General features: G+C 37.1%; 1 protein-coding gene across 4 annotated transcripts in view; it reads right to left on the reverse strand.

Annotated features, from left to right (window-relative positions):
* Positions 1–24,273, reverse strand: part of PTPN4 (protein tyrosine phosphatase non-receptor type 4) — a 240,837-nt gene that overhangs the window by 9,288 nt on the left and 207,276 nt on the right. For all 4 annotated transcript variants that reach the window (XM_003909217.4, XM_009185052.3, XM_009185053.3 and 1 more), the window contains 8 exons: positions 23,837–23,993; positions 20,629–20,795; positions 19,356–19,446; positions 19,214–19,275; positions 14,848–14,994; positions 12,716–12,844; positions 9,808–9,956; positions 7,428–7,563 (listed from right to left, as the gene is read on the reverse strand). In XM_003909217.4, coding sequence (XP_003909266.1) covers positions 7,428–7,563; positions 9,808–9,956; positions 12,716–12,844; positions 14,848–14,994; positions 19,214–19,275; positions 19,356–19,446; positions 20,629–20,795; positions 23,837–23,993 — 1,038 coding nt within the window. The remainder of the gene's footprint in view (positions 1–7,427; positions 7,564–9,807; positions 9,957–12,715; positions 12,845–14,847; positions 14,995–19,213; positions 19,276–19,355; positions 19,447–20,628; positions 20,796–23,836; positions 23,994–24,273) is intronic.

Genomic DNA, 24,273 nt, shown 5'->3' on the forward strand with positions numbered 1-24,273 from the left:
GAGGTTGAGGATGCGATGAGTGGTGATCACACTACTGCATACCAGCCTGGCAAGAGAGCAAGACTCTTGTCTCAAAAATACTGCAAACAAACAAACAAATAAACACCTCAGTAAAATTTGACTGAATATCTGTGGGAGAATATACTCAAAGGGCAAAAAGTGCTGTGAAAAAAAGGAAAACTCTTTTTATTAGCCATGCTGTTCATAGTGGTAGTGTTGTTATTTTGAAACAGTTGTGTAATGTGGAGTACTTGTGATATTCTAACTCTTTCACTGCTAATATTGTAGAGAACCAGTATTCTTGTTAAAGATGTAAAAGAAGCTAAGTAAAAACACTGTGGTCCTGAATTTGTATTGGAAGCATAAGCATTAACCTATGATAAATGTATTTTCCTGGTTGTGCAATTTAACATTTTGAGAGACAAAAATTAACCCAAGCAAATAAAAGTCCTTAGTGCCCTTAGGTTGGTGCCTAAAATAGTTTCTCAATACACAGAACCACGCTTCTTGGAGAAACTACTGATTCTAAATCAGGGGCACAAGGTGTACAAGCTGGGCCTGGACATATTTTCTGATAGTAACAAAGCTATCAAAGTTACCAGGGTCTTGACAAAAGGACTCAGAAGCCAAGCTGAACAGGTTCCCACCGGCCAAAAATAGGACAATTTGGGTATCATTAAGAAAAATAACTACAGGCCAGGCACAGTGGCTCACCCCTGTAATCCCAGCACTTTGGGAGGTCGAGGTGGGCGGATCACCTGAGGTCAAGAGTTCAAGATCAGCCTGACCAACATGGAGAAACCCCATCTTTACTAAAAACAAAATTAGCTGGGCCTGGTTGTGGGCGCCTGCAATCCCAGCTACTCGGGAGGCTAAGGTAGGAGAATTGCTTGAACCTGGGAGGCAGAGGTTGCAGTGAGCCAAGATGGATTACACTCCAGCCTGGGCACCAAGAGCGAACTCGTCTCAAAAAAAACCCAAAAACCAAAAACAAAAAAACTACAATGGGTTGAAACACATCAACTATGTTTAAATCCTTGATTTCAAAATAATACCCAAACAAAAGTTAAGTCATCACCCTTGGAGGAAGCTAGTAAATGATTCATTATATTGAAAGCTTGTAAATAAAGGGAAAGAATCAAATGTTTTTCTTGCCTTCCCTACACATGCTATACTACTTGCTAACCGAATAGTAAATATGAAGTTTCTCTTTAAAGAAGTAGTCCAGCTAATACAGACAGAATGATAGAATTAGAATATCATTATTTTGCAAATCTAATGAATTAATGAATGCAGGGATTGGTTGCTCAAGGGTGCTAACTTCACAAAAAGAAAGACAATCAGACATTATGTGCTTCTGAAGAAAGAATATATGACCTAAGATGCTTAAGCCATACATGTACCACTTTTAGGAAACACAGAGAACACCACCTTGAGGATGTAAACTGGCAAAATTCACGCCGTTGGAAATACATTTCAAATAACCTGATTCGTTTATCAAATAAATTACCAAAAAAAAAAAAAAAAAAAAAGACAAGATATGAAGGAGGAAGTTTTCAATTAAAAGAGATTTAAGAGACATATAAACCAATCAAAATGTGTAGACTATATCTGAATTCTGATTTTAAACAAATTATAAAAACAAAACCAAAAGCCCATGTGTTCTATGATCCAGAAATTCCTCTTCTAGGTGTATACCTGAAAGAAATGAAAGCAGGGCCTCAAAGAGATCTTTATACGTCCATATTCTTAGCAGCATTATTCACAATAGGCAAAAGGCAAAAGCAACCCTGTCCACTGATAGACAGATAAATGAATAAAGAAAATGTGGTATGTTCACTCTTAGAAAGGAAAGAAATTCTGACTTATGCTACAACTTGGATGAATCTTGAGGTCATTAATCTAAGTGAAATAAGTCAATAAGAAAAAGACAAATACATGAATTTACTTACATAAAGTATCTAGAGTAGTCAAACTCAAAGAAACAGAAAGTAGGATGGTGGTTACCAAGGGCTGAGGGGAGGAGAAAAATGGGAGTTTTTTAATGGGTACAGTTTTGGTTTTGCAAGAAATTGCAAATTGGTTGCAAAAAAACGTAAGTATAATTAACACGACTAAACTGTATATTTAAAAATGGGCCGGGCGCGGTGGCTCAAGCCTGTAATCCCAGCACTTTGGGAGGCCGAGACGGGCGGATCACGAGGTCAGGAGATCGAGACCATCCTGGCTAACAGGGTGAAACCCTGTCTCTATTAAGAAATACAGGGCCGGGCGGTGGCGGAGCTCAGTCCAGTACTCGAGGCTGAGACCGAGACGCATGGAACCCGGAGGCGGAGCTTGCAGTGAGCTGAGATCCGCCACTGCACTCCAGCTCATGATAGATGACTCACCTCAAAAAAAAAAAAGGTTGAGCTGGTAAATTTTATGTGTATTTTGCCATAATTAAAATCTTTTAAAAAATCCTATTATGTAAGAATATAGATATAAGATATCAAGAAAATGCAAGCAAAACAAATCAAGCAATACATAAAAAGCATTACATACTATGTCCAAGTGAGATTTATCTCAGGAACGCAAGGTCAACTTAACATCTAAAAATCAATGTAATATACCACCTTAATAGAATAAAAGACCAAAAACCACATGATATCTCAGATGCAGGAAAAGCACTTAACAAAACTGAACACACTTTCAGGATGAAAACATTCAATGAACAAGTAACAAAGGGATCTTCTTCAACTTGATAAAGGGCATTTATAAACAATCCATGGCTAATATGATAATTAGTGAAAATCTAAAAACTTTCCCTCTAAGATTAGGAAGACGACAAGTGTTTTGGTCTCATCACTTCTATTCAACATTGTACTGGAGGTTCTATCCAGGATATTTATTTATTTATTTATTTATTTATTTTTTTGAGACGGAGTCTAGCTGTGCTCCCAGGCTGGAGTGCAGTGGCGTGATCTCGGCTCACTGCAAGCTCCGCCTCCCAGGTTCACGCCATTCTCCCGCCTCAGCCTCCCAAGTAGCTGAGACTACAGGCGCCCGCCACCACGCCCGGCTAGTTTTTTGTATTTTTAGTAGAGACGGGGTTTCACCATGTTAGCCAGGATAGTCTCGATCTCCTGACCTCGTGATCCACCCGCCTCGGCCTCCCAAAGTGCTGGGATTACAGGCTTGAGCCACCGCGCCCGGCCTATCCAGGATATTTATAAAAGAAAGACAAAGAAAAAGGAAAGAGGCATCTAGAGTGGAAAGAAGTAATTTATCTCTATTTGCAAATGACATGATGACATGATCCTGTCAATACAAAATCTTAAGAAATTCACTCTCTCTCACACAAAACTATTGGTTAAAAAAGTAAACAATTCTATTTACAATAGCACCAAAACATACTAAAATACTGAGAAATAAGTTTAAATAAATGCAAGACTTGCATGCTGAAAACTACAATTAAAATTAAAGAATACCTAACTAAACAGAAAGACCATCCTGTGTTCATGCTTTGCAAGATGTAATATCACTATTAGAACAATACTTCCCAATTTGATCTAGAGATTCAACCCAATCCCTGTGAACATTCTGGCTGCCGTCTTTTTTTGTTTGTTTGTTTTTCCGGAAAGAATAAACTTATTCAAAATTCATATGAAAATGCAAGGGACACAGAATGGCTAAATCAAGCTGGAAAATGAAAGAGTTACGGATTTACATTTCTTGATTTTAAATTTTACAACAAAGCTACACTAATGATGACAGTGTAGTACTAGCATAGGAACAGAGATACAGATCAATGGAATAGAATTAAAAGTCTAGAAATAAGCCCTTACATTTGTGGTCAACTGATTTTTGAGAAGAGCCCTGAGACAATTCAACAGGAAAGAACAGTCATTTTAACAAATGGTGCTGGGACAAGTGGGTAACCACATGCAAGAGTTAAGTTGGAACCCTACCTCAAACCACACACAGTAATTAACTCAAAATGGATCAGTCTTAAATGCGAGAGCTAAAACTATAAAACTTGTAGACTCATTGATGGGTTAGGTAATAATTTCTCATCTATGATACCAAAAGCACAAGCGATAAAGGAAAAACAGATAAACCAGACTTCATCAAATTCAAAACTTCTGTGCATCAACTATTATAATCAAGAAAACAAAAAAAGAAAATGGAAGCAAATATTTGCAAACCACAGATCTGATCAGAAGCTTTTATCCAGAAAATATAAAAAAAAACTTACAACTCGACAATAAAATGACAGCCAACTTCAAAAATAGGCAAAAGATTTGAACAGTTCTCCAAAAAATATATACAAAAAAATAGCTAATTATCACATGAAAAGATGCTTAACATCATTAGTGATATGGTTTAGCTAGCTGTGTGCCCTCACCCAAATCTCATGTCAAATAGTAATTCCCAGTGTTGGAGGAAACGCCTTGTGGGAGATGACTGAATAATGGGGGCAGACCTCCTTTCTGTTCTCGTGACAGAGTTCTCTACAAGACCTGGTTGTTTGAAAGTAGGCAGCACCTCCTGCTTCTTTCTGTCTCTCTCCTGCGGGCCACGTGAAGATATGCTTGCTTCCCCTTTGCCTTCCACCGTGATTGTAAGTTTCCTGAGGCCTTCCAGTCACGCTTCCTGTACAGCCTGGGGGCACTGAGTCAATTAAGCCTCTTTTCTTTATAAATTACCCAGTCTCAGGTGTTTATTTATAGCAGTGTAAAAACAGACTAATACAATTAGTTATCAGGGAAATGCAAAACAAATTCACAATGAGATACTACTTCATACCCAGCAGGATAGAGAGTAACATGTGTTGACAATGATGTGAAGAAAACAAAATCCTCATACACTGCTGGAGGAACTGCAAAATGGTACAGAAAATTTGGAAACATCTGGCAGTTCCTCAAAAGGTTAATCAGAATGAAAACATGACCTGGCAATTCCACTCCTGGGTATACCCAAGATAAATGAAAACGTATGTTCACATAAAAATTCATGGCAGCATGACTCATAATAGCCAAAAAGTGGATACAAACCAAGTAAATGTCCATCAACAGATTAACGGATGAACAAAATGTGGTAAAAATCCTTACAATGAAATATTATTGAACAATAAAAAGGAACGAGGTAATGATACATACTGCAGTACAGATAAACTTTTAAATATGCTACTTAAAAGAAGCCAGTTAGAAAAGACCAAACTGTATGATCTCATTTATATAAAAGGTCCAGAATAGGCAAATCTATGGAGAAAGTAGACTGGTGATTGCCTAGGTTGGAGGTTGGGGGTTGGGGGAGGTTAGAGAGGGTATGAGAGGAAATGGGAATAATTGTTAATGAGCTTGGATTTTTTTTGGGTGGGTATGAAGATGTTTTAAAAATTATATAGCTGGGCATGGTGGCTCATGCCTGTAATCCCAGCACTTTGGGAGGCCAAGGTGTGTGGATCACCTGAGGTCAGGAGTTCAAGACCAGCCTGGCCAACATGGAGACACCCTGTCTCTACTTAAAATACAAAAATTAGCTGAGGCAGGAGAATTGCTTGAACCCGGAAGGCGGAGGTTGCACTGAGCCGAGATCATGCCATTGCACTCCAGCCTGGGCAACAAGAGCGAAACTCTACCTCAAAAAAAAAAAATTAATTAAAAAAAAAAATTATATAGTAGCGATGGTTGCAAGCCTCTGTAATACACAAAACCCACTGAATTGTACACGTTAAGCGGCTGAATTTTATGGTATGTGAATTGTATTTTAATAAAGCTGTTATAAATTTAAAAGGACGGTTTTTAGGAAACAACTAGAAATTTAAATACTGGCAATTTGATAATATTAAGAAATTGATTACAGTTCAGCGTGATAATGGTACTGTGTTTTTATTTAAAAGGAAAATCAATCCTTATCTTTTAGAGATACACACTAAAATATTATGAACAAAATGATATATCTAAGATTTGCTTCAAATACAGGGAAAGTGAACAGCTATACAGATGAAACAATATGGCAAATGTGGGATCTGAGTATAAACATGATGTTCATTATATTGCCTATGTTTGAAATTTTCTGTAATTAGAAACCAGGCTGGGCATGGTGACTCATGCCTGTAATCCCAACACTTTGGGACACTGAGGTGGCAGGATAGCTTGAACCCAGGAGTTCAAGATCAGCCTAAGCAACATAGTGAGATCCTCTCTCTACCAAAAATAAAAAAATCAGCCCAATGTGGTGGCTTATGCCAGTAGTCCCAGCAGAGGTGGGAGGATTGTTAAGCTTGGGAGGCTGAGGCTGCAGTGAGTTATGATCACACCCCTGCATGCCAGCCTGGGCAACAGAGTGAGACTCTTGCCTCACAAAACAAGAACAAAAAAATTATAGGCACTTACTGGATCACATAGGTCAATTTCCTTCAAGTAACCTATTTCACCAACAATGCTATTATTTCACAATGGTTTAATCAGTACAAAAGATAATTTTAACACTAAAATTCCATGATTCCTCCTTTGGCTCCCAAAGCATAATTAACACTCAGTGTAGAATACACTAAAAAGTACCTTAATTTCTGTAATTTTTGCTGTGGTAATGTAAGTTCTTTTTTTTTTTTTTTTTTTTTTTTTTTGAGAGTCTTGTTCTGTTGCCCAGGCTGGAGTACAGTAGCGCGATCTTGGCTCACTGCAAGCTCCGCCTCCCGGGTTCATGCCATTCTCCTGCCTCAGCCTCCCAAGTAGCTGGGACTACAGCTGCCCACCACCACGCCCGGCTAATTTTTTTTGTATTTTTAGTAGGGGGGGGGGGTGTTTCACCGTGTTAGCCAGGATGGTCTCGATCTCCTGACCTTATGATCCGCCCGCCTCGGCCTCCCAAAGTGCTGGGATTACAGGCGTGAGCCACCACGCCCGGCCGCTACAATGTAAGTTCTTATGTAAAAAGAAAAACAATTTCACCACAGCTATTTCACAGAAAGCAGGTCTATCAAGATTCTCCAGTTCAGGGATACTATCATTCTCAGCATTCCACTTGACTAAATAATACAAAACAAGTTCCTCTGGGCCTGTTTAAACACTCAAGATTTAATATGCCAGGCAACTTGCATGTTAGCAAAACTTTTTCTGTAAAAAGTCAGATATTAAATATTTTAGAAATAGCAGGCCTTACGGTACTGTTGCAACTTCTAAACTCTGCAGCTATAATATCAAAGTAGGCATAGACAAATGAGCATGGCTGTGTTCCGCTAAAATTTTATTTACAAAAACAAGTGACAGGCCAGATTTGACTACTGGGCAGTAGTTTGCTTACCCCTGTGCTAGAGCTTATTTGACCATGGCAAGGAATTGAAAAGATAAAAAAGGATAAAAATGTGATTTAGAATACACATTGGTAACAAACATCATCATGTTAAGAATATACACTTGTACATGAAGTGCAATACTCACAGGTGTTTGGATCATCATGGCTCGTTGATCTCTCATTGTTCTTACAATATCTAGTGGATAAACTGGCTGATTGCATTCAATGAGACACATGGCTGTTTCCATAGTAATAAGAACCCCAGTTCTTCCGATTCCAGCACTAAAAAAGACAAATATAGGCAAGATCCTACTGATACTATTCTGTTATACTATTTGTGGCTTTTGTGCATAAAACTGAATTATAATATAGAAGAACAATATCATTTTAATATTTTATATTATAAAAGTAGGAAGCCAAATACAGAATATTTTGAAAACAGAAAAAAAAATGCACTTACTCATTTAATATTAATTAAATGTTCTGTACCTTCCATCTACCACATTAGTTGGAAAAATACTATTTTAAAGGAGTTAAATTTCAGTTTTTAAAATCTGAATAAGGAATAGAAGCTTACTGGAGCAACTCCTCTTTAAAATTCAAAATGATAGAATGACAATAATCAGCCATCAATGAATGCACAAAAGACAACAATATTTTACACTCAAATATATCTTTTTTTTTTTTTTGAGACAGAATCTCGCTCACGCCTAGGCTGGAGTGCAGTAGTGAGATCTCCACTCACTGCAACCTCTACTTCCTGGGCTCAAGTGATTCTCCTGCCTCAGCCTCTCAAGTAGCTGGGATTATAGATGTATGCAACCATGCCTGGCTAATATTTTTTGTATTTTTAGCAGACATGGGGTTTCAACATGTTTGTCAGGCTGGTCTCGAACTCCTGACCTCAGGTGATCTGCCCGCCTCAGCCCCCAAAGTGCTGGGATTCCAGGCGTGGGCCACCGCTCCCGGTCTCATTTTAAATAAAATTTAAATTAAATTTTACCATTGAGATAGCCAAGAACAACTTTTTAACTTCTAATCTGTGAACATGAATGTAGTAGTCATCAGGGACTTGGGATATAAAATGGTGTTTCACCACTCTTGTTACTTTACCTCCCAAATTTTGGTCTATAATCTGTTTTGATGATTTGAAACTCTACTCTTAAAATGTGTTGGAAAGTTTAAGGATAAAGAGATACCTCAATATATCCTCTGAATAAATCACTTAACAAAGGTGGCCATAATAGGGAGGGAACAACTGTCTCCTAATCTCTGGATCAGTAGCAGTAAAGCCTGGAGTCACTGTATTTGGCCCTTTGAGGGCAGAAGGGGACCTCGGTCTCAAAGAAAGAAAGAGTAGCCTGCTGTTTACTTAAAGCTTTTAGAAGTAGCATATCCTTTGGTAGGGTCACTTCAAGAGAGGTAGGAGTACTCAATGAATGTCTTAAGAGAAGCCATAGGCAAGGAAGAAGGAAGGGAATCTAAATATTAGGCTATAACCTAATGCCTAAGCCATTGTCTGAATGTGTCCCATAAAATTCCTATGTTAAAACTTAATCACCAATGTGATAATATTAGAAGGTGGAACCGGTGAGGCATGGTGGCTCACACCTGTAATCCCAGCACTTTGGGAGGCCGAAGTAGATCTGTGGATCCCTTGAGCCCAGGAGCTCCCAGCCTGGGCAACATGGCAAAAACCCACCTTTACAAAAAAATACAAAAATTAGCCAGGTTTGGTGGTGTACCTGTACCTCCAGCTACTTGGGGGGCGGGGGCGGGGGCGGGGGCGGGGGCTGAGGCAGGAGGATCACTTGAGCCTGGGAGGCAGAGGTTACAGTGAGCTGTGATCATGCCATTGCACTCCAGCCTGTGTGACAGTGTGAGACTCCAACTCAAAAATAAAAAGAAAAGGTGGGACCCTTTGGAGGTGATTAAGTCATGAGGGCTGATGGGATTAGAGCCCTTATAAAACGACTTCAGACAGTGGGTTCACCCCTTCTGTCCCTTCTAGCATGTGGGGAAACAGTATTCGTCCCGTCCAGAGAATGACACAACAAAGTATCGTAATGGAAGCAGAGAGCAGCCCTCATCAGACCCTCATGAGAACCTGTGTGTACCCTGATCTTGAACTTCCCAGCCTCCAGAAGTATAACAAATGCATTTCTGTTCCTTTTAAATTACCCAGTCTTAAATATTTTGTTACATAGCACAAATGCACTAAGACAGCCCACAGTACTATATTTCATCAAATCTATTGTAAATTGTTAAGACCAATTTCATAGGTGTCAAAATATGAAAAGGAGGAGCATTTAAGAATCAGTGCAATCAGTATTATTTTTATGTCTTATGATAAAGTTACTGCCAATCATATGTTAGAACATATCTTTTGCCTTCTACCTTCAGAGCATAGCTTTGAGTTCTAATTATTACAGTGACAATAACAACATAAGGACAAAATATGTACTCTCTTTTAAAAATGACTTATCTGTTCATCTATACATTCATAAAAGATGGAAAACAGAATACCTGCAATGGACAACAACAGGTTCTTCCTTGCCAGCCCTCTTGTTTCGTACATGACAAACAAAATCTAGAAAGTCACTCGAATCATCAGGGACTCCATGGTCAGGCCAGGCTATGTACTGGATCTGAGTGAGTGGACGACTTTCATTTTTCTAAGAACAAATGAAAAATTATGCACCTTGACGTATGCATTATTTAAATTGTCCCTATAAACCTCATAAAATTAATCAGGAAAGAAGGGAGGGGGAGATAGAAAACTAAACACAGCTTGCAGGACACTTAGCATTGATCATTAGTTCAGCTGTTCTCTGACCCGCTTCCTCATAGTTGTGTGGTGCCTGCTGCCTCAATCCCAGAGACCCCATTACAAGATTATAGTTCCCCTTAACTGCTCTACAGATAACAACTTGGGACATTATGAAATGTTAAATTGCCCCTTTGAGACGTTCTTTTGGGTCCTGCAGACCAATGAAACTACTGACTCAGTCGGTCTAAAGGACCCTGAGATAAGCTAACTCACCAAAGAATGCAGTTTCCACCTCCTGATGATTTCATCCACCTTATCCCAACCAATCAACGACCTTAATTTCCCAGCCCCTTGCTCTCCACCATCCCCTTCAAAACCCCATCCCAGATCTCATCTCCTCGGGGAGATGATTTGAGGGTCTCCTCCCATCTCCTTGTTCGGTACCCGGTGATCATTAAACTCTTTATCTGCTGCATCCCTGCTGTCTCAGTGTATTGGTCTGTTATTGCACAGCAGGAATATGAACCTGTTGGTACTATGACATTATCTTTAAAATATATTCATGTCATTGGAATTTTAGAAGGAAAGCAAAACCAACCACTCCTCTTCTCCACCAAAAGTTATGTATAAACTCATTAGAATGCAAAATTTCAACAAAAGGGAAAGAAACTATTTTATAGAAATAGTTGTATCCATTTAAGTAATGGCTAATTACATTACTACTCTTTTTATAACTCAATTTTTATATGTGTAAAGTATTTTAAAAATGATAATCAAGTACATAGGTAGAAACAAATTAAGAACCAGAGAAATGCTTAAAGAAAACTAATGAATTCTTGGGCGAGCAAAAATGGTAAAGTAAAAAACATTTTTTGTGAACAAAGCTGAACTAATCCTCATACAATACAGATGAAATTATGGAAATCAGAAGAATAAAATCTCAAGATAAATGTATATTAAAAATTGGAGTTAATAAAAACACAAAGTCAAATTAGTGAGATTAATTCTTTTTGGAGAGCCAAGGTTGCTATAATGGAGACAGTAAGAGTATTAGGTTTAGATACATCTTGGTTCAAATCTTGACTCTGCCAGTTATGGCATTCGATGTTTCAGAAAATAATTTCCTTCAACTGAAAAATGAAATAACATCTATACTTTAAAGCATCAGTCTTATGCTAAAAAGACTCCATGAGAGGACCTGTAAATTACCCAATCAGCTACTTGGCACCACATACTCAATAAACCGTTGCTACAGTCATTCAATACTATGATTATAACTATGGTTATTGCCATTTACACTAAAGAGAGCTTCCTGAAAAGTAAAAGGTATTCAAGACTTGAGGTAATATCTGCTATCATTAATCCATTCATGTATGTATTTATCTATGGGAGCAAACTTATTTTCCCAATAACATTTGGCTCAAACTTTAGAAACTAACTCATGTCTTAGTTCTAATGTACTCAGGGTGTGTAAAGAAAAGCCACTATGGTACATAAAACTGTCACGGATAATCTACAGGTGGAGTATAATAGAGACTATGCTAAAGATAGACATTATTTTATATAAACATACATAGCCTATCTTTCAGTACCTATTTGAGAAAACGAAGAAATGTTGTATTGGCTTGACCTGTTACACTAGACCATGAGCTACACAGTATATGTCCCCAAACCCTAAATTCATTCTGATGGACTCTAGCCCATAAAATATTGAAATTTTTAAATTCCTGTAATTTTAGCTTCATTCAAGGCCAGATTCCTTTTCTATAAATTAGCACAACTTCTGGCTTCTTCCCTTTTAGTAAGTAAGGCTCTATCTCTCTGGTTTCCTTTAATCATGCTCTTGGGGTTGGAGGGGAATTCTCATTTCCAAAGGCTTGACCATTGATAGGATAGTCCTGGGCACTCATAGCTTGGGCTATTTGCTCTTCTCTAGCAGTTATTTCCTTTTTTTGGTCCCTTTCAAAACCAAAGGTGGTTGGCAGGGGGATATCTAGCTGCAGGCAGAGAAAGTAGGGTGCACTGTCTCTAGCAGCCTTACAGAACTGGCAGCATGATGCTCTCCCGATACATCTTCCAATTGGGATACTGAGCCATCATTTATTAATCAGTTTCAATTGAAGCCAAGGGGACTGACTCAGGCAGAATTAAGAGCTGGCAATTAGAAATCTACACCCCATCTGCTGTCAGAAGGTCCTGGTTACAACCTTTTCCTTCTTAATACATAGCGGACTGTGAAGTTGCTCTCCTCTACTCTTTTAAAAAAGGAAAATAATTTAATAGCTTTCTATTGTTTTTTCCATTTCCACAGACACACCCAAATACTGTACTGACACTACTTGGAGTAAAAGTTTTTTTATAATGAAACATACCTAAATAGCTATTCTGAATAGGCAAAGTAGTAACTGTAGTAAGTATTATTTACTAGACTACTTTTTCACTGATCATTCATATCGAGTCATAGAAACTAAAGAAAAACATTAATTATGTAATAGAATAGAATATTCTTAATAAAATTCCAAAGTACCCCATTAAAGCAGATAAATAATTCAATAATTTTTATAGTATTTCCAAGTAACCAATACTCAAACTAAAAACATTTTCAGCTTTCAGTCTTTACCTTGAACACAACAGTTCTAATGAACAGACATTTGGCCTTCTTACCTCTTGGTTAAACAGTGTCATCTTCCTGAAGATATAGGCAGTGTTTCCTTCTTCAGAGTGGCAGGTAACTTGGTAGCATCCATAAGATGAACTGCCTGTGGGTTCTGGCCAATATTGGTGACATTTAACCTGATATTGATATAAATAAATAAAAAATAAATAAAATTATATGCATACAGATTCAAGTTCTATTTTTAAAAATGTTTTAATTTTTAATAAATTTCAAACTCACAGAAAAGTTACAATAATAATTTAATAAATTTCATCTAGATTTGCTGACCAGTGTTTTTTTTTTTTTTTTTAAGAGATGGAGTTTTGCTCTTGTTGCCCAGGCTAGAGTGCAATGGCAGGATCTTGGCTCACTGTAACCTCTGCCTCTTGGGTTCAAGCGATTCTCCTGCCTCAGCCTCCCAAGTAGCTGGGATTACAGGCATGTGCCATCAAGCCTGGCTAATTTTGTATTTTTAGTAGAGATGGGGTTTCACCACATTGGTCAGGCTGGTCTTGAACTCCTGCCCTCAGGTGATCCACCCACCTTGGCCTCCCAAAGTGCTGGGATTACAGGTGTGAGCCACTGCGCCCAGCCGACATTTTTTCTTTGTCACCTTTTTTCCTTTGTAATAGTAAGTACTCTGGCTATATTTTGAGACAGCAAAAATCCTCACTGAATCTTAAGAATTTTTTTTTTTTTTTTGAGACAGAGTCTTGCTCTGTAGCCCAGGCTGGAGTGCAGTGGCCGGATCTCAGCTCACTGCAAGCTCCGCCTCCCGGGTTTACGCCATTCTCCTGTCTCAGCCTCCCCAGTAGCTGCGACTACAGGCGCCCGCCACCTCGCCCAGCTAGTTTTTTTTTGTATTTTTTTAGTAAAGATGGGGTTTCACTGGGTTAGCCAGGATGCTCTCGATCTCCTGACCTCGTGATCCACCCGTCTCGGCCTCCCAAAGTGCTGGGATTACAGGCTTGAGCCACTGCGCCCGGCCAAGATTTTTTAAAACAGCTGTAATGACAAGTAATTCATGTACCATACCACTCACTTGTTTAACGTATACAATAGTTTTTAGTATATTCACAGAACTGTGCAACCATCACCACAATCACTTTTAGAACATTCCCATTACACCCAAAATAAACCCTACACCAATTAGTAGTCACTGTTCATTCTTCCTCATCTGTTCCCCCATCCTTACCCCAGATCTAGACCACCACTAATCTACTTCACGTCCCTACAGAGTTGCCTATCCTAGACATTTCATATAAATGCAATCATACAATATGTGGTCTTTTTGACCTCTTTCACTATGCTAAGTGTTTTCCAGGTTTACCCATGTTGTAGTATGTATCACTACTTCGTTCCTTTTTATTGCCAAATAATATCCAACGATAAGACTACACCACATTTTATTTGTATATTTGAGTTGTTTCTACATTTTGGCCATTATAAATAATGCTGCTATGAATGCTCATGTACAAATTTTTGTGTGGACAAACTTTTTCAATTCTTTTGGATTTAGGAACGGAAGTACTAAGTTATACCAACTCGACGTTTAACTTTTTGAGGAACTACAAGACCGTTTTCCAAAATGGCTGGATGATTTTACAAACCCACTATAGGAGGGTTCTGTTTTTTCCATATCATCCCTAGAACTTGTTATTATAGGTCCTTTTTATTTTAGCCATCCTCTTGGCTATAAAGTCTCATTAAGGTTTTGATCTGCATCTCCCTGATAATGATGTTGAGCATCTTTTCTTGTGCTTCTTAGCCATTTGTATATCTTCTTTGGAAAACTGGCTATTCAGATCTGTTGCCCATTTTTTATTTAAATATTGCATTATTTATTTTACTGTTGAGTTGTAAAAAGTTCCATATATACATTAGATACAAGCCCCTTAACAGATGTACATTAATCCCTTTAAATAATAACAATGACAGTAATGGCTAACACTTATGTCACATTTATTTATGTGTTAGTCACAGTTTTATGCACTTAACCATGATGATTTAAAACAAGAAACCACAAGAAAAGAAGACTAAAGGTTACAAAGGCTTAAATAAACATGAATATTTTGACTACATATGTGCAGTATAATTTGAAAAAAGTCCAAGCAATGTGTAAGATTCAACTATGACTTACTCTGCCACGTTCAACTTGTGTGGTCAACATTACAACCATAGAGGAGCCTTGTTCCCAAGTCATCTGCCAAAAATCTGTACAAGTGTGTGGTAATGGCCCTTGACAAGCAATGTACTGATTTATAATGCTGGAAGAAGGGATTTCCATCTAAAAAGAAAAGGGCATGAAAATAAAATGTTTTGCATTACTTTTTACAGTAATCAGGAATATGAAAATCATCCACTAATTGTTATAGTGAATACAACTAATCTCAATGAACTGCCGTCAGTAAAACAAATCTTTATTAACAATTTCTTATTTTATCTGTAGAAGAAAGTTCATGGCAATGTTCAACAGTCATAGATATTTATCTTTTAATTAGTGGAAATAAGAATTTAAATATTTTCCAAATATTTTCCTGGGCTCAAGCAATCCTCCTGCTTTGGCATCCCAAAGTGCTGAGATTACAAGTGTGAGCCACACCCGGCCTATTATGATTTTTAAAAGCAGCTTAACCCAGAATTCTGTTTCAGAGGCAGAGACGTAGTAAAGAAATAAAAAATACCTATCTGTAAATAGTGTATGGGTAAAATTTGTGAGGAACAAAAATTCTGCCATTGGTTTTAGCTTGAATTTTTACATATAAAATAACTTTAGAGGATATCAGAATAATATTTAAAATTCATAATTTTCACAAAGAGGTAAGATAGTATTTGGGAAAGCTGAGTCATCAGTCATTATCCTACTACATTTTGAGATTAAATATTTTTTTAAAAACGTGATATATGCACATGACAATTCCAAGAATAACAAAGAGTGAATAAAGAAAGTCTCTTCTGGCCAGGCGCAGTGGCTCAAGCCTGTAATCCCAGCACTTTGGGAGGCCAAGACGGGCGGATCGTGAGGTCAGGAGATCGAGACCATCCTGGCTAACACGGTGAAACCCCGTCTCTACTAAAAAAATACAAAAAATTAGCCGGGCGAGGTGGCGGGCGCCTGTAGTCCCAGCTATTGGGGAGGCTGAGGCAGGAGAATGGCGTAAACCCGGGAGGTGGAGCTTGCAGTGAGCTGAGATCCGGCCACTGCACTCCAGCCTGGGTGACAGAGCGAGACTCTGTCTCAAAAAAAAAAAAAGAAAGTCTCTTCTCCCATTTCAGCTTCTAGTTTACACCCAGGAAGGTAATCTTTCTCTCAGTTTGTCATATAACTTTATCAGAGATATTCTATATACAACACACAAACGTATATACAAAACTAACTTTCCACTTTTCTGTAAAACTGTTTTTTAAAAATGGTAGCATACTATATATAATGTTGTTCTCCTTCTTATTTCTCTTTTTTACTTCATCTTCAAGATCATGTTTGATTAGTAAATAAAATTTCATTCTTTTAAATGGCTCTACTGTATAAATATACAACATAATATTTCATACAGATTTAAGGCCCTCATGTTTTTTATTTTTGTAATCTTGCCCCAACCTGCCCTCACTTGACAGCAAAATCTGACCTGAACTGACCTAAGACTATTTGTACTCTTTATTAGTCTTACTTAGGGAGAATATCTATAGTTTGCTGTTAACTATTCAGATATATTGATTACAGGGCACTTGTCCCATAGCCAGCCAGCGATGTTACTTATTATAGTATATGGTATATGTACTAAACACACTTTCAAAATTCCAAAAATTCGAAATCCAAAAGCATATTTTTCTATACCCTCCCACTCACTGCCCCTTTATGTGAAGAAGGAGGTCTTCCTCTGTTGCCTACGCAGGTCTCAAACCCCTGGGTTGAAGCTATCCCTCCAGCCTATGCCTCTCTTCAGTGTTGGCATTACAGGCATGCACTACTGCGCCTGGCCCCATATTTAACCTAAGGTTTCACATAAAGGATGTGGACCTACATGTAGTATTATCAAATTTTTGTTCTTTCAACCTCATAGGTGAAATAGTAATTCCTTGAAGTTTTCATTTGCACTTTTGTTTTTTGTAAATCGCATGTATTTTTCATTTAACTCTGATACTATTTTTCCAAGTGTTAAAACAGTATTGTGGTTTTGCTACCACAAAAAAAGGCCTTATCAGAGGTATATTCTTAAGTAGCTAATCCTCCATCAAGGATTCTCAATTTGCAAATTTGACTACTTGCTAAAATATATTCATAACCTTTAAAACAATTGCAGGGATTTCTTGGTCATGTAGTAGACATACAGCAGTGAAAAATTTGAGTGATCTGAAGACATGCACATTTCCAAGTGAGATCAAACAAACCAACTCTGACATCTTGTTTTACCTCTCATACTGTAAACAAGTGACCTTTCTGCATTCTATGTAGTGCCATACTTTTCACCTTTTGGTTTTTTTTTTTTTTAACTAGTAATTTTGCTGTTTAAAAATGGCCCCCAAGTATAGTTTCAAAGTGCTGACTAGTGTTTCTAAGTTCAAGAAGGATGTGATATACCTCATGGAGGAAATATGTGTTAGATAAGCTTCCTTGAGGCATGAGTTATAGTGCTGTTGACTATGAGTTAAAGGTTAATGGATCAGCAATATATATTAAATAAAGTGTTTTTAAACAGAAACAACATTATGTATTTATTGGCTAATGAAAATGTTGTGACTTTAGGCCTGGGGGAACCTAACCCTGTATTTTCCCTAGAAGCAATGATTAAATACTCCCTAATTTAGCACGTACAAAGACTTTCTAGAGTATGACAACATCGAATGGTGAAAATCAACCCAATTTACATATACAGTGATATATTTAGGTTTAAAAATAATTTGGAGGCTAGTACTTAGCTGAAACAAGATTGGCCACGAGTTGATAGCTCTTGAAACTGGGTAAGAGGTATGGGGGGACTCTTTTATACTATTCTCTCTACTTTTGTATAGATTTTAAAATGACTATTAAAAATGTCATTTGCATAATTTCCTTTTCTATGAATTGTCTTTGCATGTCCTTCATCCATTATTTTCATTGAACTTTCTTTTTTTTTTTAGACAGGGTCTTGTTCTGTCACCCAGTGACAGTCATATGATCATGGCTCACTGCAGCCTCAACCTCTCAGGCGCAAGCAATTCTCCCACCTCAGTCTCCTGAGTAGCTGGAACAACAGGCATGCACCACCATGACTGTTAATTTTTATATTTTTATTTTTATTCGAGAAATGGAGTCTCAATATGTTTCCCAGGCTTACTTTTCTTATTCATTTATGAAGCTCTTTGTATATTTTAAATAAGCCTTTTCTAGTATTTAAAAAATTCCATTTGTCGTTTGATTTTAGTAGTTTTTCAGCATACCAAAAATAACAAATTTTACCTTGTCAAATTCATCTCTTTAAGCTTAGACATGTATCTAAGCTTAAAAAACCTCCCCCTGAGACTTTAAACAATTTTCACATATTTCCTTCAAGTATTTTCATAATTCCACTTTTAAAATTACATTTTGATGTATTTGAAATATATGTTGACATCGAGTGGAGGTGAAGTATTTATAGATGAAAGATATGATACAAAGATCTACTTCAAAAGAACCTGGTAAAGGTGAAACAAAGTGTGTCATGAGTTGACAAGTGCTGAAACTGAGTGATGTATACATGAAGTTTGATTTTACTGTCTCCTCTAATTTTGTACATTTGAAATTTTCTAATTACAGAGTTAAGAAAAAAATAGTATTTTTTTTTTTCCAGGTAAGAAAGAAAAATGCCTCTTTACAATGACATATTCTAGACCAGTGGTCCCCAACCTTTTTGGCACCAGGGACCAGTTTCTTGGAAGACAATTTTTCCATGGAGTGGGGTTGGGAGGTGGGGATGGTTACAGGACGAAACTATGCCAGCATAGATCATCAGGCATTAGATTTTCATAATGAGCATGCAATCTAGATCCCTCACATGGGCAGTTCACGAAGGTCGCACTCCTATGAGAATCTAATGTCACCACTGATCTGACAGCAGATGGAGTTCAGGTGGTAATGTCTGCCCACCACTCACCTCCTGCCATGCGGCCTGGTTCCTGATAGGCCATGTATGATTACTGGTCCATGGCCCAGGGGTTGGGGGCTCCTGTTCTGGACAGTTGACCCAACCACCCATTCATTGGATAGTCTGTTTTATCTCCAATGATTTAAAAGACCATCTCTACCATAAACAAAATTCTAGTATTTATCTAAGTCTATTTATGAACTGGACTATTCCATTCCACTGCTCTACCTGTATATTAATAAAGTACCAAAATATTTTATTTAATATTACTTCAATAATATTTTTCATATCTGAAAGTTTTAATATTCTACCCAGGTTAGGATTTTAACATAAAGAAAATAATCTCAAAGTTCATAGTGGCTCCTATTTTTCCAAATGGCAAAGGCATAATAAAAATAAACTTACATTTATATAGTTCGCATTGATGTAGTCTTCATTACCTTTTAAAATGACCCGTGTGGCATCATCTAAAAAATTTAAAAGAAATAATGTTTTAGTAAAGTTATGTTTAAAAGATTAAATTTAACAGAGACAATAAGATACTTACAAGGCGAAATATCTCTGTATCTATTTTTGGAAATATTCTGAGGTAATTTGGCACAAGACATTGTCATTCCAGGTTTTTTCCGATAAAGTTGCTAAAAAAAAAAAAAAAGGGACAATTCCAACAAAAGCCATAAACAATTTCTGTTTTGTTTTCCGGACTTGTTTCTAAACTAACAGGAAACAGATTTTTTTCCCTTTGAACAGGTCATCTATACAAGGATATATCATAGGCTAGTAGAGTACTGAACCAGATTTGCAAAGCTGAATTCTTCAATTTCTAACATAAAGTATGTGTCATATTTTGAAAAGCGGTAAAACTAGTGAAACCAATTCTGCTTACAGCAGGAGCACCTGAAGTTGTGAGAAGCAAATCTGCAGAAAACATTTAACTTTCATTTAGTTTGGAGGTGTTTACAGTATATGAACTAAGAACTTTTGAACAAAAACTAACAGACATATACTAAATGTTTTATAATTAAACATTTACCTATAACATGTATGTCAGAGCAACAATTATTAATGATGGTCATTTCTAAAAACACATTGAAAACTATCCAGGGAGCCTAGCATGGCTGTGCATGCCTGTAATTCCAGTTACTTGAGAGGCTGAGGCTGGAGGACTGTTTGGACATAGGAATTTGAGATCAGCCTAGGCTACATAGTGAGAGGCCGCTTCTCAAAAAAAAAAAAAAAAAAAAAAAAAAATTCGGGTTTACTATTTTAAACAAATTAGGTTCATGCAGTCTGAATAAAACATTTCCAAATCCACTGGGTGGCCGTGGGTCAAATGCGTATTACAAGCACTGAAGCAGCAATCTAGTTCGTTGGCTATAATGATCTGTCTGAAGGTTTTGTTTTTCCCAGTTTTCAAGATTGCACTGACAAAAAATAAACAGAGATGAAATATGACAAGGTATAAACTTCAAAAATAATATTTTCCTTTAGCTCAGGATTTTAAAGTCTATAATAGCCTATCCTCATCTGCCACTTTTCAAAAAAACAGCTATTTAACTACAGAAAAAAATTCAGTTTGACGACATATGTATAAAATTTCCTTATCCCTCTTTTTAAAAGATATTCTATTTATATAACCATAGCTAGTATTTTGGGAGCAATTTTCAAAATTTGGCATTTTAGAACTCTTTATGTCAAACATTTCTCAGAATATCATTTTAGTTTAGAAATTATAATGCATAGATTAGGCACTTAAAAAACTATGAAACTAGTTAGAAAATATCAGCAAAATGCTTTTAATATATAATGATATTACTTACATCAAACTGTGTCAGGACTGTTCCAGTGATAAGCCCCTCAGCTAGCTGGATCATTGACTCCCGCAGGGAATGGTCATCCTGATGCACACTATCTAGTGGGGCTTTCTCAGGAATATACTGGAAATCTGGCTCATTTTCTAGCTTTTCTTCCACTACATCATATACAGCTAAAAAAAAAAAAAAAAACAAAGAAGAAAAATCAAACCAATCCCCAAACACGTGGAAATCTTAATGAATTCACATGATAGGAATTTACCAGATACACTGTATGTTTTGTTCAAAAAACAATTCATTTATGAAGAATTACAACAGACCTGAGTCTGGCGTCACTGTGTGGGGGACAGAAAGCAGTTGTGGAGTTGAGGGGCTTTGCTGTACCTTTGGAGGGAAGAAGGGTTCTTGGCTACATTGCTGAAAATGTCTATAACTTGAAGAGACAATAAGAAAGAGAAGAGCTGCTGAGAAGCACCTGTGAATACACCCTCTCTTAATTTCTAGGGGACCTAGGGCAAGAGTACAAATAGAGACCTATACACCATATGTTTAAGTTACAAAAAACTTGAACACAGTGCTAAACAAAATATGCTTCATCCTCTTTCGGTGATGTATCTACAAAACAACCTGGGAGGCCAGAATTCAAATGAGAATTCTAGGCCAGAATTCATGGTCATGGTAATGTGAGGAGGTTTAGACCCCAGATCCTAGGCCTATATTCCACCGTTACCCACTCTCGGTCCCATTTTTTAACATAAGGGCTTATAAACACACATGTGAAGATCCCAGCCCACATGCAAGATATATGTATACCTCTCCCTCCACAAACTGTAGCCTCTTAGCCACCTGCTGGGCTAGAATACACATACCATGTGAACCAACATTGAAAGAACGGATGTGTGGAAAATACCCACAAAGATCTAGAGAGGCTCAGGACTACCTGGACCCAGAACTGAGGTTTGAAAAAAGTGGCATAGAAAGGGAAGGGAGGTCATAGCTTGGCATGTCCTTTTGGTCCTATAAAATTATGACTGCAATGGGAGAAGAAAGAGAGCCAAAGCAGGGCCTTCTAAAATATGGAGCCAAGGTAGGGGCCTCTTTTACCCTTGCCTAAGAGATCTGGTTCCTCCTTGAATACCTATACTTTTTTTTTAGAAAAATAAATTTCTGAAATGAAGAATGAAAGGACAAAAAGGTATGACAACATTTTGCCTAAGAAGAAATAAGAATTAAAGGGGAAAAGATCAGAGAAACAAAAATATATTCTTGGCAAACATAGTTTAATTTTTAATTATGTGATACTTTAAGAATGGAAAAGATAGACCCACACTGAAAGTAGATGCAGGTTCTGCTCCGTATTTTGACTATGAAACAATTTAGAAAGACATTTTGCAAGAAGTAGACCCTAGTGGGTTCCTCTCCTACTTTAAAGCAAAAGGATGAGATCTGGGATTGTAAAAAGGCTGGGTCTTTGCCATCATATGGATTTTTGTTCATATTCTGGCTCTGTACCATCATGAATCTGTGAGCAGGTAACTGAATGTCTTGGTGTCAAAGTATCTTCAACTCTAGAATGGGGATAATTCATCTATGTCATTGGATGTCTATGAGGATTAAGTAAAAATATACAAAAGAGCCTAGGTACACAGAAAGCTTTTAATAACTATTAGCTAATATTATTGAGTTCTTTAGGATCTATTATCAAGAGAAAACAGAATACAATAAATAAAGAAAAAAAAAATTTTATGCCTGGTTTAAAATTTGAGTAGCTGTATGTGACAGAAAACACCTAATGACTCACCTAAGTATCAGGTCTAAATGAACAAGTTCCTTGAAAAGTCAAAATAGAATGTTCTGTTGAAGTCCTTTTAATCTTCCTAGAAAGCCAATTCTAGACCATGAATGGAAAAGAACACAAAGTGGAGAAGATAAAGTGAAAATGCCTATTTGTGAACAAGAGGTAAAAAGAGGATTTTTTATTTTTTGTTTATAAAAAAGAAAAGTCCTTGCAAAATTTTGCAGGGTTGGGTGTGGTGGTGACAAGTAGAATTCGAATGATATTTTACTTTCCTATGGTACATATTCAACAAGTGGTAATATGGCATTAACAATAATTATTCTGTGGCTAAAATAATGATTAATAGTAAATTGTACAGAACAAAACCAGAAGAATACGTCTAATTCTGGGATATTAGACATATAAAACTTTTTTCTTAGAGCAGACTGATAAAGTGTTGAGGGAACTCTAAACAATGCCATATGAATACTGGCTGAAGACCCTAGGACTGTTAAACTGGAGAAAGGGAGGAGGGTTTCTGGTAAAATTAGCTATTGTCAAAAAACTGAAGGAAGGGGGGTTAAACTTATAATGCATAGCACAAAGTGATAGAATTAGGAGAAGGACTGAAGAAAGATGGACTTTTAGTTCAATTTATAGTTTGAGCTATCCAAAGATGGAATGACCTGTTTCAGGAGCCAGAAAGTACTCTATCTATATTGGTAGAATATAGATTCTTGAGGTTGTTGTGGAGGAAATTCATGCAATTAACCAAAGAGCTAGAGCTTATGGCGTTCAAGGTTTCTCCAAACCTGGAATTCCATGACTATGACTTAACAAGTCAGCTGTCCAGATCGGGAGATGACATGATTAGGCCAGCAGACATCATATACTGAAAACAAAGGCAGTATTTAAAAAACACTTTATAGCTTGTTATGGCATTTTCTAAAAGTGGAACAGAGTTCAAGTTTACTCATTCATTCAACTAGTATTTATTGAGTACTAGTACTACAACTACTACAATTTAGGGGAAATGAGAAGTCATTTTAGCTATGGTAGTCAGGGGAGAAAGCCCTTCTAAAGATAGTATCTGAGCAGAAACCTGAATGAAATATAGGTATAAGTCAAAGCAAAATCAAAAAGAGTATGTTAGCAGAGGGAACAGCAAGGATAAAAACCCTAATAAGTAGATTAGATTGGAACATCTGAGGAACTGCAAGAAAGCTAGTGTAGAATAGAGGAAAGTAAGCAAGGCTGAGTGGGAGCAAGGGGTGGGGTCAAAGAACTTGAATTCTGCTCCACGTGTCAATGAAAGCCACTGTGCTTTGAGCAGGAAACTTAGGTGACTTATGTTTTATGTCAGAAATCTGGCTGCTGTGTTCAGTAATGAACAGTAATAAATTATGATAAATACCTAGTACTACATAGAGTACTCACCATTAGGTCGAACTAGAAGCATGAGTTCCCCAGAATGTCTCTCACAACTAGCTTTAATAAACAGCACAACCTGATCATGAGTGTGTTCTGCAATGTCCCGACCATTGATCAGTACAACTTGGTCCCCTTCATTCAATCTAGGGACACAGAGGTCAGCCTGTAATATAATATAGATAAGTTTTCAGATTGGCATGCAACTTTCTGAAAGGAGAGCACAGGAATTTATTTTTATAGACCCGATAGCAAGAGAACTAAACTACATATAGAAAAGCATCTATTCATTTATTCATCTATTTAAAAAATAGAGAAATCTAGCTTTGCCAGAGAGATAGTATTTTTGTTCCTTCTTCATTCAACGATTTCTTTCCTGATGACCTATTATGTGCCTAGACATACAAATAAGACTGATGATTTCCAGGTACATACACACAAGTAGC

Source organism: Papio anubis, chromosome 10, assembly GCF_008728515.1.
Source record: "Papio anubis isolate 15944 chromosome 10, Panubis1.0, whole genome shotgun sequence".
Taxonomy (NCBI): Eukaryota; Metazoa; Chordata; class Mammalia; order Primates; family Cercopithecidae; genus Papio; species Papio anubis.